At 36.9% G+C, this 17,144-nt stretch overlaps 1 protein-coding gene across 1 annotated transcript in view; it reads left to right on the forward strand.

Moving 5' to 3' along the window:
* The first annotated feature begins 2,519 nt into the window (after nucleotides 1-2,519).
* The window catches only part of dok6 (docking protein 6), a 59,244-nt gene continuing 44,619 nt past the window's right edge, over nucleotides 2,520-17,144 (forward strand). Inside the window, exon 1 of the mRNA XM_030123358.1 lies at nucleotides 2,520-2,799. Within this exon, the coding sequence (XP_029979218.1) occupies nucleotides 2,734-2,799 (66 nt within the window). The 5' untranslated portion in view covers nucleotides 2,520-2,733. The remainder of the gene's footprint in view (nucleotides 2,800-17,144) is intronic.

Raw genomic sequence — 17,144 nt, forward strand, 5'->3', positions numbered from 1 at the left:
AATTTAGAATTAAAAAAATTCAAATGTAAAAAATTCAGAAGCAAAAAAATTCAGATCACACATCTGGGACACCAAGGATAAGCAATCACTTCTATCTCAAGTCAAACTGACAGCCTACCAATCGAGTTACGTTAGGTTGGTCATGTGACACCAATGCAGGAAGACGGTCAGCACAGATGTGTGATCTAAATTTTTAGCATTTGAATTTTTTGCTTGTGAATTTTTTGCTTGTGAATTTTTTGCATCTGAATTTTTTGCTTGTGAATTTTTTGCATCTGAATTTTTTGCATCTGAATTTTTTGCTTGTGAATTTTTTGCCACTGATTTTTTTGCTTCTGAATTTTTAGCATCTGACATTTTTGTGTCTGAATTTTTTACTTTGGAATTTTTTCCTTAAAATTTTTTGCTTCTGAATTTTTTGCTAGTGAATTTTTTTCCACTGGATTTTTTGCTTCTGAATTTTTAGCATCTGAAATTTTTGCATCTGAATTTTTTGCTTTGGACTTTTTTCCTAAAAATTTTTTGCTTTGGAAATTTTTTGCTTCTGAATTTTTTGCATCTGAATTTTTTGCTTTGGAATTTTTTTCCTTAAAATTTTTTGCTTCTGAATTTTTTTCCCTCTGAATTTTTTGCATCTGAATTTTTTGCTTGTGAATTTTTTGCCACTGAATTTTTTGCTTCTGAATTTTTAGCATCTGAATTTTTTGCATCTGAATTTTTTGCATCTGAATTTTTTACTTGTAAATTTTTTGCATCTGAATCTTTTGCTTCTGAATTTTTTGCTTCTGAATTTTTTGCATCTGGATTTTTTGCTTCGGAATTTTTTCCTAAAAATGTTTTGCTTCTGAATTTTTTGCTTCTGAATTTTTGGCATCTAAATTTTTTGCATCTGAATTTTTTGCTTGTACATTTTTTGCATCTGAATCTTTTGCTTCTGAATTTTTTGCTTCTGAATTTTTTGCATCTGGATTTTTTGCTTCGGAATTTTTTCCTAAAAATTTTTTGCTTCTGAATTTTTTGCTTCTGAAGTTTTAGCATCTGAATTTTTTGCATCTGATTTTTTTTTGCTTGTGAATTTTTTGCCACTGAATTTTTTGCCACTGAATTTTTTGCTTCTGAATTTTTTGCATCTGAATTTTTTGCTTGTGAATTTTTTGCCTCTGAACTTTTTGTTTCTGAATTTTTTGCATCTGAATTTTTTCCTTCTGAATTTTTAGCATCTGAATTTTTTGCATCTGAATTTTTTGCTTGTGAATTTTTTGCTTCTGAATTTTTTGCTTCTGAATTTTTAGCATCTGACATTTTTGCATCTGAATTTTTACTTTGGAATTTTTTGCATCTGAATTTTTTGCTTGTGAATTTTTTGCATCTGAACTTTTTGTTTCTGAATTTTTTGCATCTCAATTTTTTCCTTCTGAATTTTTTGCTTGTGAATTTTTAGCATCTGAATTTTTTGCTTGTGAATTTTTTGCTTGTGAATTTTTAGCATCTGACATTTTTGCATCTGAATTTTTTCCTTCTGAATTTTTTGCTTGTGAATTTTTAGCATCTGAATTTTTTGCTTGTGAATTTTTTGCTTGTGAATTTTTAGCATCTGACATTTTTGCATCTGAATTTTTACTTTGGAATTTTTTCCTTAAAATTTTTTGCTTCTGAATTTTTTGCCACTGAATTTTTTGCTTCTGAATTTTTAGCATCTGAATTTTTTGCATCTGAATTTTTTTGCTTGTGAATTTTTTGCCGCTGAATTTTTAGCATCTGAATTTTTTGCATCTGAATTTTTTGCTTGTGAATTTTTTGCCACTGAATTTTTTGCTTCTGAATTTTTTGCATCTGGATTTTTTGCTCAGGAATTTTTTCCTAAAAATTTTTTGCTTCTGAATTTTTTGCCACTGAATTTTTTGCCGCTGAATTTTTTCCTTCTGAATTTTTTGCTTGTGAATTTTTTGCATCTGAATTTTTTGCCTCTGAATTTTTTGGTTCTGAATGTTTTTGCATCTGAATTTTTTTGCATCTGATTTTTTTGCATCTGAGTTTTTTTTTTTTTTTTCATTCTAAATTTATGAACATAGTTGAATTCAGAGACAAAAAATTCAGATACTTAATTTCAGTGCAAAAAAAAAAAAAAAAATCTGTGCTAGAAATCCTGTGGCTTTTAGAACTGAAAATCAGATGAGACAGATTGACTTCCAGAGTTCTCGTCATCACTTCAGCTACAGGTCTGGTCAAGTCTAAGTTAATTACTATGTATAAATAATAATGCCACAAAAAGAGCGTGGATTTTTTTCATGTGGGGGATGTAAATGGGCGCTTTGATGTAAAGACAGGCTGTGGACTCCCCCTCCCTCCCTCCGCTGCAGCCGTCCCCCCACCCCCTCGGTGTTTCGGGGATGGTGTGGTCCAGGAAGCGCGCCTCTCCTCTCCTCTGCTCTCCTCTCTCCTCTCTGGCTCACATGAATCAGCTGACGAATGGTATCTCCCTCCTCCTCTCCTCCTCCTCTCCTCCTCCTCTCCTCTCCTCCTCCTCTACCGGATGGATCGCGCCGCTGAAGCCGGCCAGCCCGTGCGCTGACACCGGAGCAGGTTCCTCTCCGCGCGTCCGTGCGTAACGCTGGATTGTCGGAGCGATCGAGACCCAAGTCAAAGCTTCATCCACCTTTAGAAAAAGAGGTTTTCATTTCCCTCTCGGACTGGAAGCCACCCGCTTCCAACCCCTCTCCCTCCCTCCTCACCATGGCTTCCAACTTCAACGACATAGTCAAACAGGGATACGTGAGGATACGGAGTAAGAAACTGGGGGTGAGTACTGTTGCACTTGCTGTTTGGTGTTTAAGGAGGGGAGGTGGGTGGTGGGAGAGGTGAGAGGAGGAAGAGGAGGAGGAGGAGGGGAGGGGGGGTTAGAACTTCCAGTTGTTTGGGGTCTTTTGGGATCAGGGGAGGTTGGATAAAAAAAAAAAAAAAAAAAAAAAAAAAGAGGCTTTAATTGCTCCATAAGCAGCTGTCCTGCTGTGCGCTGAACGGCCAAGTTTCACTTACTGAACTGTGCACAAACACTTGAACACTTTCTGAGTGGAATGTGGAACAAAGTCACAGTGAGTGACAGCTGTTGTCATGTTGTGCATGTGGATGGAAATTATGTAACTCTTAGATGAAACTTTATTTCCTTCTGCGATCAACTTCATCCATTAATATGACTTCATAAACAGACATAAAGTTTAATACTACTGGCTGTAATAATACTCTACTATAAATGCGGTTTATCACCGTACAAATTACCATCAGTCTATTACCAGTCATTAGAGCCATTGTAAGAGTTACTCCCATTATTGAAAGAAAACAAAAAACTGCTGATTTAGTGTGATGGCAGCTCTTTACTGCCTTGATAATGGATTTCTATTGATACGCAGGCAGGAGAAAAATAGCTTGACTGCTTAAACAGAAACGAATGATATATATTCAATTATGTGTGCCTTATTGTGTGACTCATAAAGCCATCTGCTTTTGTTCATACTTCCAGCTCATTACACTAAGAGAGCGGGCACACTCCCTCTTCTGATGTAGTGTGATGATGGAGGCTAATGATGTCTGCCTCCTCACATCATCACCTGGCTTCATCAACACTGTTCCACCGCCGCTTGCTGCTATTGAAGCTATCTTTGATTAGTCTTCAAGAGTAATTGTTGTTGACTAAAAGAAACCTTTAGAGCTCCTAAAGGACCTCCAGAACATAAGCAGGACCCCAATAAACAAGTAACAAATGAAAGCACAAGGCATTTGTTGTTGTTAACATGCAAATTAGCTTGCTCACTAATACAGTTGGCTCAGTTTATTTATCCGTTCCAAACACTATTAGATGCATTCAGGGAAACATTGCGAGTGTGCGGAGAGTATATGACTTTGCAAAGCAAGTGAGGACCCATGCTGTGTTGGCTGCGCTTGAGGTATGGATGCCATATCTCTGCCGGCTCTAGATCTCATCCTGCTGTTTGTGGTGCTGGAGGAAAACAGTTTGTGTCCTGACCGCCCACTCCTTCAACCCTCCACTGCTCGCTGCCGTTTCATCATGGAAAAGCCATGCTGCGATGGCCTCAGTGGACCCTAGTGTGGGTAGCCAGAAAGTATTTATCGGTCCATGTTGGGGGTAGTTATTCCAGACCAATTTGAATCTGAGAAAAAATCTAACAAGTGTCTTTATGCCGGTTTACAGTATTTCGTTTTAGACCTGTTGTCTGATTATTTTATGTGGAAAAAAACGCCTCATCTTTGCTAAATGGCGTAATCTCAAGTAGGGGTGTGTATTAGCAAAAATCTGGCGATACAATGCAAATCGCAATACGAGGATCACGATGCGATATATCACGATGAATGTAGGACGTTTCGGCCTTGGACGTTTCGGCCTAGGACGTTCCGGACTAGGACGTTCCGGACTAGGATGTTTCGGACTGCACTTTTTGCAGTCCCTAACCCTAACCCTAACCCTAACCCGAAAAGTCCTACTTACGTCCTAGGCCGAAACGTCCAAGTCCGAAACGTCCGTCCACCATCACGATATATCACAATACTGTTAAAAAGGCAATTTTTTGTTTCTTACTTTTTTTAAATGATTATTTCCTTGAAAAATTGAATTACACCAGAAACATGCACAAATACTAAACACATTTTTATTTAATCAGAACAGGATCTAATGCTATATCACAAAATGTTCCTGCGTTAAAATTGAACCCTTTCATGCATGAATTATGAGAGTCTTGATCAAGATTTTTTTTTTTCCTGAGTGTTTTTATTCCTCTAAGAATTAAGAAAAAAACCCAAAACAATGCAATTGAAGCAAATTTTATGCAAATATTTTTGATGGAATTGCAAAAATGTCCACTCAGCTAGACACCATGCACTTAATTTTTGAAGTAAAGAAACATATTTATTGATATATTGTATGAAAACTGAAAGAAAAACATTTGTAATGGAGCTAATCTTACGTTGTCTCATGTTTTAACATACTCTAATACTAGTCATTACTCACATCATGGAGATAATAGGCAAAAAAAATAAAAAATAAAAATAAAAAAACCTGTTAATTATAGTCTAATGACAACAATAAGCAATTGATTTTACACTCAAATATGTTAGTGCAGATCAGGTTCATCAAGAACAGCAAAATTACAGTAATGGTATGAATTGTAGTGTATGTGATGATGCATAAGTGTCCACTGTGTCGGCAAATATGGAACTAAAACAATAAAATCCATGAATATACAAGAGAACAGTTGTAGAATAGATGTCCACTGTAATGACCACTATGCATGAAAGGGTTAAATTATGTTTTACAGACATTACAGTTTAAGATCCTGCCCAAATGTTCATATTCTGTTAGTTCATAACTAACATCATAACATTGTTTTTGTGCAATCCCTACAAAGGAGCTAACATTTTTTAAATAAAAGATTGTTAAATAATAATAATAAATATAATATAAACAAAAAAGAAAAACAAAAATGAACCTCCACAATACCTGCATTTGAATAAACACCTAAAAATATTGATACAGTACTTTTTAATATTGATACAGTATTGTGAAATGAAATATCACGATATATTGCAGATATTTTCTTACACCCCTAATCTCAAATGTATGATTTGGAGAGATAAAAATCTAAATCCGTGCGTGCTGGACTAATGCACTCATGTGTGGGCTGACTGTAAAGATGCACACCTGGGAGGAGGAGAATGATATTCATGTCTGGCCAAAATCCAGGAAATAGTTACACTTTGCAAACCTTTTACATCATAAATTCAAATTCAGACATCGTATTTTCTTTTCTTTCCTCCTTTTACTGTTAGTTGTGAGTTAATACTCCATCAGTATTTGGGGTTGAAGGCCTCATTATGCTCATACGTTGGACCAGAAGGATGAATGAATGCACAGACTCATATTTAATGGCGTAGACAGGGAGATGCACTGCCTTCTTAGCTTCGTATAATTCCTCATCACAGAATCAATCACGATCCCCAAGCCAGAGAAAGAAAATAATGGCCAAAACGGCACAATATACTTTCTCCTGGTGTTGAAATTTTTTTACTGCTAATAAATCAGTTTTTTTTTTTTTACAATCTCAGAAGAAGGTATATGGATTGTTTTCTTTATTCAATTATTTTGTCCATTTTGTCAATGAATAGTTTAAATATGCCTTTCAGAGGGCATGGTGAGAGCTGACGACACTCATCTGACGGTTTCAGATCCAATACTGATACTAATATTGATTCCCAGGCTTTGCGTATCGGCTGATGGCAGTGTTAGACAGGGATCACTCAAAAATGTCCAAAGCAACATCAGGTTTGACTTTTATTTACATTTATTACATTCTCACTTTGTAAATCAAGCTGTAGCAAATAAATGCATAATGTACTGGATTATCTTTTAAATAAAAAAAAAATAATTCTGCACTAATAGCATGGTAAAATATTGTTTGTAAGGCTGTGAAATATCTCTAAAGTGCAGACTATGTGTTGGTATAAGGTAATTTCTGAAGTAATGCAACGAGGCACATGTTTTAATTATTTAGCATTATTAGATTTTATGTCAGAACATTATTTGTTGTGTGTGTGTAGATTGTTTGGTAATTAGAAAACTGGTAGAATACATTGCACACACAAACAGAATAAGATAAAAATCAGACAAAATGCATCAATCATTAGGTCAGAGTCAGTATCACCAATACTTGATCTTATTGTTTGGGTCAGCAAAAGACTGGTATCAGATCAGTACAGTCGCGGAAAAAATTATTAGACCATCAAAAGTTATCAAAAACAATGGTTATGTAATCAAGTACTAACGCCTGTGTGTATCACGTGACTAAAACAAACAGAAAAGAAAACATGGAATGCCTTAAAGCACTGTTTTTGTCAGTACAATGCCATAGATATTGATGTAAGAACTGAAGTGATTTTGGTTATTATCAAGAAAACCATGGAAAATGGTTAGATATCTGCTTTGAAATTAAACTCTTATGAGCAATTTTTGTTGTTATCATTATATTTATCCAAACAAATGTACCTTTAGTTGTAGCAGGCATTAAAATGAACAAGAAATTGAAGAAAACAAGGGTGGATTAATAATTTTTTTCATGACTGTGTAAGTAAAAAATGTTCCTTATCGTGCTATGTTACAAGACAAAAAAATGGGCGTTTGTTTACATTATGGGAGGTTAAACCATTGCATTTTTGCTTGGAAAATGTATTTTTTAGTAGCTTTTGTAGAACATTTCCTTGGGTTATTAACCCTTTCATGCATAGTGGTCACTCCAGTGGACAGTTCGTCTCCAGGTGTTCTCTTATATATGCATGGGTTTTGTTGCTTTAGTTCCATATCAGCCAACACAGTGGACACTTATGCACCATCCCATACACTGACATTCATACCATTACTGTAATTTTGTTGTTCTTGATGAACCTGATCTGCACTAACATGTTTGAGTGTAAATCAATTGTTATTTGTAAGACAAAAAGTTTTTTTTTTTTTTTTGCATATTATCTATATGAAGTGAGTAATAACTAGCATTACAATATGTTAAAATGTGAGAAAACATCAGATTAGCAGGATTAAAATGTTTTTATTTCATTGTTTTTATCTCACTTTCTGATATTGGGTTTTAAACACGTGTTTCTTTACTTCAAAAATTAAATGCATGGACATTTTTGTAACTACATAAAAACAAAAAAAAAAAAAAACTCAATCGCAATTTTTTTTTTCATGCCTAAGGAGGATAAAAACACTCAAGAAAAAAATCTTGACAAAGGTTCTCATAATTCATGCATTAAAAGGGTTAACATATTGATTAGATGTTAAATTTGAAACTGATCAATCAATAGAAATGTTACAGAAGTTACGATGTGGCCAAATTCATGCTGTAATGTTAAATAAGTAAAGTAAATGTACCATTAGACATGAAATTAACTATTTAAGATTTTTTTCACAATCAAACCGGTGATCTACTGAAGAAAAAGAAATGCAAAAATGACCATTCCCACTTAAAAGCATAACAGTTGTAATGTCTGTGAAAGTAGTCTTTTATCTGTACGCATTAATCTTATTGAAGAATATGTCACAATTTTGGAAACCTTCTCTACACCAGCTACATTTTTCATTTGGAAGTGGGAAAAGTATGAAAATTTTATACAAAGCAATGAAGATCTATGCAAACTATACCTGTTCGCTTTGCGGTGAAGGGTCCTGGGTGGTTTCCTCCTCATGTGATGGTTATTTAATGTTCTTTTAGTGCTTTAAAGGTCTCTTAAATATCACATATCACGACTTAGCATCACAGTTGACCTTCTAATGCTCCCACCTCGGCCTCTATTGTAATGCTGTGCCATTTAAAATGTATTCTACATTATTTTTCATAAGAAACCAATATAGTTGGAACGGTGCTCTTCATGCAATTTGTATTAAAGTGGCCACTCCAACAGCTTTGGCTCAACGCATCAGCATCAGTCAATATGATTGGCTCATTTCCAAACCCCATCATGTGTGAAGGTTGAGGCCATGAGGTCAGGTATGTGTTCTGCAGAGTGATCAGAATTACCAACCAGGGCTTTTTCTCTGTAGTTTCACTCTTTTTTTTCTTTTTTTATTCTTTTTGTCTTTTATTCCTGGATATTTGCTTTTTATTTCGCTTTTTTCCTGCTGACATAGAGTGATTTTCTACATTAGCGAACTTCTTGGTTTCTTTGTTGGTATTTCTTGAATGCACAAGAAGTCTCATTCCTCTTTTCTTCTTTCTTTCCCATTCCTCTCCTCTTCCTCACCTCTCCACCTATTGTCTCACCTCTTGCCTCCCCTTCGTCTCACCTCTACTCCCCAGTCTTCACAGTGTCGTTCTCATCTCTTCTCCCTTACTTTATCGCTTTTCCTCTTTTCTTCCCCTTTATCTGGCTATCTCCCTCACCTTACACCCCCCCCCCACACTCCCTCCACCTCCTCTCTCACCTTCTCTCCTTCACTGGTTCGTAGACAGAGACGGAGCACAAAAGCATCCTATTCATCACCCCACGCTGCACCCTCCATAACCCCAAAAGGCTATTCCCCCTGACACAGTGCAAAGACACACACACATACACACACACATACACACACATAAATTGGCTTGGTTCAACACTGACGAATTGGCACACACATGCACCCGACAAACAAGTAAACAATCTGCTGCCAAAGAACAGTGTGCAGATTCTCAATTAATTTTAATCCTGTGGCTTTGTACAGTATTTTTTTTACCATATGAAGACAAACTGAATGTTCACAAGAGCCAAAAACAAGCAAAGTGTTTCTACAAAGAGAAAATCTTAAAATCTGGCTGGAGACTTAAAAAAAAAAAAAAAGTAGTGATATTTCCATCATCCATGTGGTGCTTTTTTCTCCCTTTCAGTGAAAAGCGCATGATGTTATCATGGGCTTCTTGAAATACATGACCTTTGAGTAATTTGTGTGTCAGTCTCACTTCAGGTACATGTTTCCAAGGTTTAGGATCGCTGCGGTAAATAGAAAAGGTCAGGTGCTTAATATTTTCCTTGTCTGTCTAACTTTTCTTCAAACCTTTAAAGAAACGGTCAGTTTAAGTTGGCTCCAGGTGAGGCTGTCTGCCATTCAATCTGTTCACAAACATGTTTTGACACTTCAAAAGAGATGTATTTTGAATGCTGGCTCAGAGGTAGATGTGTAATATGTTAAAAGAACGAAAAAAGCCACTTTACGCGCCGACTTCACACATAAATGGCTCCTTACTAAGATTTTATTTCCAACTAAAGCAGCACCAGTACTTCCAGCACAATAAACACCCCACACTCATGTCAGGATTAGCCTCTTTTACAAAATATGCAATATGAAAAGGAAGTGCAGATCATCAGTCACTCAGCTTTAACCCACATATAAACGTATAACCGTACTTACAAGAAAAGTGCATCTGGGCATGTTTAAAATACCAGTGACTGCACTTTATTCCACTTTATTTTGCCTGATCTTTAAATTTAAGCCCAAATTAAATTAAAAGAGCAAACCAACTTCAAATATAAATATGACATATTTAATATACTGCTCATGTACGAGTCAAACTGAACCGCTGTCTAAAGTGGGCTTATGAAAGCGGCTTGGTCATACCACAACGTTAAATGTCAACGCTGAAAGCACATTAAAAATGCATTATGTCTGGTCCAGAATGAGGAGGAGTGAAAATACAATCAGCCCAAACTGTGGATGTAAACAAATAATCAGTAAACCAATAATCGTGGCTGCAACGGGAGAGTTATTTATCATCCTAACACAAGGATATCATTTGCAAAAAGATGGGTTGCAGTGTTGTTTACAGATTTACAGAAGTGATTTCAGGGTTTTAAAATTACTTTTTTACAAGTGAACCATTTCACACACTTGGATATGTTTTGTTTTTTTTTCAGTCAAATAACTGTCTAATTTAAAGAAGTGAGAAGTATTGTATCTCAGGGCTCATAGCTTGGTTGTGTTGAAGGGAAGGTTTTGTTTGTGACATGGTGAGACAACCCTGACAGCTATATTGGATTGTTGGTTAGATGATAAATACCAAAATCTATTTAGGTGATAAATATGATTTACAGGTATCAAGAGAATACATTAAGTATGTAAATGCAGTTAAAGGATCATTCCAGTGCCATTCACTTCTCTAACGTTGGCATTTCTGACTGTTTTAATTGCTTTAAATGTTTTATAGATGCATACCACCACATAAAATAAATCAAACGCGCTATGACGTGTAGGTTTGTCCACTTGCAGTCAGTTATTCACTGCGTAGTAAGCAACTTCCAAGGCTCATTCGGCCGTTAAATATCATCCATCACAGAACATGAGCTCATATTTCACAAAATTTACTTTTCATGTATTTGCCTCGACTTGCACTGAAACAGTAAAGGGTCTTAGGTAGAAGCACCACATTTGGGATAACTGCAATTAACCCATAAAGACCCAAACATCCAAAACCATCTATTGATCTAAACTGTTTAATGCCTGTTGATCCACTAATTCTATCAATACATGTAAGTAATTGGTGTAAAATACAGTTTGTCATCTTTTCATGGTCATCAGATATGACCCATTTGGACATTCAGAGGCTCCATAGTTACCATGGAAACACCATCATCTTCTACAATATTGATTCACCAGTAAAACCCATGGAGTTTCAGCAATAATAGTGGATGGAGACACTTGTTTTATGTTCAGTTAATGATATATTTGGCTGAAAAAGTCACGTTGTCTTCAGTTTTTTTCTGTTTTTGATATAATAACCTTTGAATTTACTCTGAGCTTTAATGAACATCTACATGATGAGTGAATTAAACAGAAAAATATCTGACTTTTAATGAAGAAATGGAAAATAAAGAGTCTAATATTACCATAAACTGTGATAAATCACTTAAAGGAGAGATATTTTGCTTTTTTTAAATGAAATTATGCATTTTAAAACATTTCCCTGTGGTCTGCATGCTATACTTGGGTCTGAATTCTTCATTAATTCAACTCCACAGGTCCATCTTCAACCCTATTTCTGAGTAATGACACCAGAAAGGTCGTTTTCAGCGCTGGCCCTTTAAATGCAAATGAGCCACTTCATACTCCACCCCCTCCAGGTTGTTGGCTGTGCTGCTCTGTCCCATTCAGCCAACAACTGAACATTTTAAGTAATCGGCTCGAAGTTTGGACATATTTTCAGTATGGACTACAACCTCTGCTGCTGACACATAATTATGTCGTACTCGGAGAAATGTTCGTTGGAAGTCTTGACCTTATATGTGCAAGTGTTGTGACGTAACTAGTTATAGATGTAACAAACTAAGCAGGAATTCAAATGGGTTGTAGAAATCCACTTGATTTTTACCAAAATGAATATAAAGATAGCTTTGCAGCACCCGGAGGGTTCAAATTCAAACTTTTAGAACTATTAGGGTCCCCAAATACACAAATAAATGTACCAAAGACTAATAAAAGTGGGTTTAGTGAAATATATGACCCCTTTAAGAAAGGGTAAATATAGAGAAAAATTTGTTTGCAAACTGCCAGAAAAGTAGTACTGGATCTTTATAGGTTAAGAACAAGGATAAAACATACACTTTGTTCTTTCCAAGCCTGTCTGTCCTCTATAGGAACAGATAGTAAAGAATTCAGAATTTATTTTTGGAGGCTTGTGATACATGAGTCTGACACTAAGCTTGAAGCTTAGAGTGGAAAGTGATAAAGACATTAAGCGTGCAAATAAAGCAGCTTTTATCCCTCTCCTCATTAAATATGAAGACCACACCAAGAGTTATTACTCTTAAAGCACTTTTTCGCACCTTTGTGCTCTCCACCCATCTACTTTATATCTGCACTAACATCCTCCATTAACAGTAACTGTTTTATCCCCACTTTGTCTCACTCAGCTGTTTGTGACTTACAAGTGGGTATTTGTGCTCAGCTTCCAGTGGCTTTTACGTGGACAGTGTGTATTGTAATGGTGTGGGTATGTTCCCCATTTCTGGCATGTAAACACCCACCAAAGCCGACCCAAAGAAGTGGAGAACAATGTGTCTATTGTCCAAGATGGCACAGCCATTTAAGATAGGATCTTCCCACTTCCATGCTCTCAGTATTAACAATGACAGGCCGTCCAGAATGGTGGATGTCAGGAGATTTTTCATCCCAGAAACTGTACTTGTCGGTGGAGCGTGGAAAAGACACAGTCAGCTATGTTAGAGTTTTAGCATTCGGGGCTCACTTTCCAAACAACATGGATAAATGGGACGCGGATTGTAAAAAGAAATCAGTTTATATCCGTTAGCTAATCGTTAGATTCTTTCATCCAGTGGTCACAATTAGCTTTGTACTCCGCTCTATCTTTCTGATTGCCAAAGAGAAACTAAAGCTCAAGCAGACAGAAGATTCTGAATCTGGCAAGATTTCTGTTTAGACTTTTATTTATGCCTTGTGGCTGCACATAGCCTACTTTTCAGCTCCTTTCTGTGATAAATGCGCGTGAATTCAGCGCATTAATTCACGGACATGCAGGACTATGCTTCGTATGGTCATTTCCTTTGCTTTTCATCAGCTTCCTCCATCAGACAAAGACCTGAAGACAAATTACCAGCTCTTATTTGCCCTGATGAATTGCGTCTCTAGCAGGATATGGGAACAACAGCCCAACAGTCGTTATTCACAATGAAAAATGTGCCTCTATTATATAGTCACTTTCATAAATAAATCTCTGCCTGAACCTTACTCAAACATCTCACATCATTGATTCCTGTTGTTCTTAATTATCAAAAAAGCCTTTTATCGTGAACAGGGACAAATGCTGTTATTAGCACTTAGCAATATCTAAAAGTAAATAGATTGAGTAATGCAGCATACAAAGACTTGTGGTTAATAATGCCCTATTGTATCTACACTCTCCTCTTGGCCTCAAAGTCGTGCTCTCCAAATACATGTCAGGACTCTACTTTTAGCCTCTGTTTTTTTTGGGTTTTTTTTGGAGTTTCCTTTGCTTTCGGCTCTGTCTAAAATCCGCTCACAAACACATGTTACAGCAAGTCGGCTCTGTCCATAACAGCTTTGTGTTTCAGTGTTTTCTGATGAGCTGCTTTGTAAAGTGCAAAGTTCTCTAATCCCATTGGGGGAGAAGTCACAGCTCAGTAGTACAGGACTCACTTCATGACTGTTTAATCTCTCCAGTCTTACAGATATTGCACCCTGACAACACACATTTATATCATAATGTATCATAATGTAACCTTAATGTATTTAATATGGTTTCTATTTTTAATACGTAATTGGTAAGTAGATTTTAATCATTTTTGTCTATAAAATAAATGTCGGTTTTAACCTCAAATATCACTTTTTTTTTTTTAATCTTAGAAGTGATTACTTTTTCTTTTCAGTAAATATTTAATGTGATGCCATTAGATATTAAACCCAAATTTGCTTCCCTGATGTTAAATTTCAGATTGAATTCAGATGAACAAATTTCCTGTCAGTGTTGTGGATGTGTTAGTCATAGATACGCCTCCTGTGTTCTGCCTCTTTTCTCATTTCAGATGAATCCTTTTCCAGTAAATGAAACTGAATTCTTCTTTTGTTGAATTCGTTGTAAACATATTCTAAACAATTCGTTCATTTAAAGATGTTAGCTCTAGGATTTCCAAAGGTGTGTGTATTTTGTTCCATATTCAAGGCTTTCCTGTCCACATATTTCACCTCCCACATGGGGCTGAGCTTTACGCGTGTCTGTTGTACTGTAATGCTACATTGTGCGGATACACTGGAGACTCACCTATAAAACACCATGCCTAGAGGAATCTATCATAGCTCCATTAACACTTCTGCTTCATCCTGCTCTCCTCGCCTTCCTCCCCTCATTAATCAACAGACCAGCCCTCAGGGCTCTACTCTGCAGCTAAACTCTCATTCAGTTTGTGTGTCTGTGTGTGCGTACAGTGTGTCGGCATTGTGCGTAGGTTTATTAGCATATGTGCATATTTGTGTGCATGTATATGAACATAATCAGTGTCCAGACCAATTTCCTTCCTTTGTAGTTGTGCACAGTTAAGTATAACTAACATTCACTGACACATGTGCTCTTCATCGTACGGTTTTGTGAAAATATTCATACATCTCCCCTTAAATTGTTGACAAATTCAATTTATTCATTCATAAAATTATATCAAATTGCGTCTTAGGAGTTGAGTTGTCATAGCTGACAGTCACATGTGCGTTCTTTATCAAAAAAAGGATCAGATGAAGCTATTCTTGTACAAGAGTCTTACCTACCTTTTATATTTGAATCACCATCTACTGTATAATGAGTTCTCCTGCTGTTACCTTTCATCAGCCTGCTTGCCAAGCACATTCGGTACAGTGTGCAGCCAAAGATAGCCTCAGCTGTGCGTGTGTGTGTGTCTTTGTGTGTTATGGGGCTTGTCTTTGTGTCTGAGTTCTTAATTTACTCGACGTGATGCATAGGTAAACATTATTATGGTCTTGTTAAAAAAAATATTTAATTATTACACCTGATCTGCTTTAAATGCAAGCAGATAGCCTTGTGGAATAATATAAATTTGCCCAAGCTGTCGACTAAACAAGGTTTTTGTTATGCAACCACGACTGCTTGGTGCTTCATTATTAATGTGTCAAAATAAACCCTTGACCTTGCATTCTAGTGTAAGTTTGGGGAAAAAAGCAGCCAGTTCATGTCACCTGTCTGTGCGAGAGCTCTCTTTGCTTCTGTTTGTTTGGGGACGAATTTGTACACTCCACTCTCCTTCCTTCTCTCTTTCTTTCTCAGGGGAGTTCTTTTAATAGTAAGGAGGTGACAGTTTACTTCTCTCTGAGTACCCGGGGTGGCAGTTTGGTACCTGCCCAGCTCCGTACGCCGTGGCTTGAACCGCTACAGCTGACTCTCTCACATTGCATACCGGCTTTTAAAATGTGCACTCCCTTTTAATGAGCCGAAATGACCTAAAGTGTAGGCCAACCCAATCTGATCCCCTTTCTATTACACAGCTTTTAATATTTCCCCAAGAATTATTGTTCAGGGAATGAATTTTGGATAAGGTCTGCCAAGGGAAATGGAGCACACAATGGTAGCCTTGGCACTGGCACTTTGAGTGGATCATTTAAAGGTCATAATGGAGGAAATAATGGCACTTAGCAGTCATGAAACATTGAAAACATAAGGTTATTGGACATTTTTGAAGTGAAATACATAATAGTGGAAAAGGAATTAATATGGCAAACTTTTGACCTAGAAGGAATTTTGAAGTTCAGAACAGGCATTGGGGTCAAGATTAACTAGTGTTAGCCCTCGTTCCCACTCCCACACATACACAGCACACTCTCACCCACACTTCCCTCCCTGTCGCTTCTCTCTTATGTTCCCAGTTGTTCACTCTCATTTCAGAGAAATGTCTGTTGGGCAAAGTGATAATTGCATTCCTCAATGATTTCATGCTGAGACACACAGTGACACTGAATCACAGCCCACTTATTCCAACGGAGTGTGTTCTTTGGGAGGAAATGAGACAAAAACAATATGACAAACTCTATCGGACCTTATTCTGTGACATAAAAGTACACTGCCAAATGCTCCTCTTTTGCACACACTCGTGTTTATTCTCTTGTGTAGCCTTTGATTTGCAGACCAAATGTGGCTGAGTTAAGTTGGTTCCAGCAAGCACAAATCTCTACTTTCTGGTTGTGAGGAAAGAGTTGTTGCAGACACAGAGCCCTCTGCTCTCCCAGCTAACCGTATCAGAGAAGCAGCCCAAACATCAGTGAGCGAGTACCTCTTTAGAATTAATCCTCAGGGGGAATGACTGCACCAATGCATGAGGATTACTGCTTTTAGGGCTTCTGATGAAATTCAAATAACAAACGCTTGCACAAAGTGTCCTGGAAAACACTTTGTTTCATAATATCCTGCTAAACATGCAAATATTTGCTGGAACTCAGCATAGCGGTCTGTGCCTCATTCAATTTCACAGTCCTTATTGATATGATAATCAAGTGGTCAGCTAATGGTAATCAAGCTGGACAATTGGTGGAGTTGCATGATGGTTGTGGGCAGGGGTATGGAGAACTCCTTTTATCCTCCTACTTTATATTCTCTTCTCACTCAGGCTAGCCGGTCACTTCTGAGGTACCATATTTGGTTTCCATGTAACAGCTCTCACCTGTTGGCCTAGATGCTAATTCTGTTTGTCTGCAAGCCAGTGGCGATGCAACCACCAACATGCAAAAGTGAAAAATATCACATATATTACAGCTAGACCTAAAGGATATTTTGTGCATTCGGCCCATATTCTCCTTCATTTATGGATTTAGTTCAGTTTAACATTCAGCCTTGCTAGAGGATACAACTCAGTCCTGACTTATGAAGAAAATAACACTGCTTTGTATTGTTGCTCTCGGTCTATGGTGGTCTCAAGACGCTTGTCAGCAAGGGTATTCTGCTATAGTCAAATCCTTCTTTGTCTGTGTGTTATTGTCTGTGAATGCGTCACTCATGTACACGGATTAAATGGAAATTGCAGTATGTGTGTGTGCGTGCGTGTGTGCAGAGGATTGCTGACCAAAGTGCTAATGCATAAAGAGGTTT

This window comes from Sphaeramia orbicularis, chromosome 20, assembly GCF_902148855.1.
Source record: "Sphaeramia orbicularis chromosome 20, fSphaOr1.1, whole genome shotgun sequence".
Lineage (NCBI taxonomy): Eukaryota > Metazoa > Chordata > Actinopteri > Kurtiformes > Apogonidae > Sphaeramia > Sphaeramia orbicularis.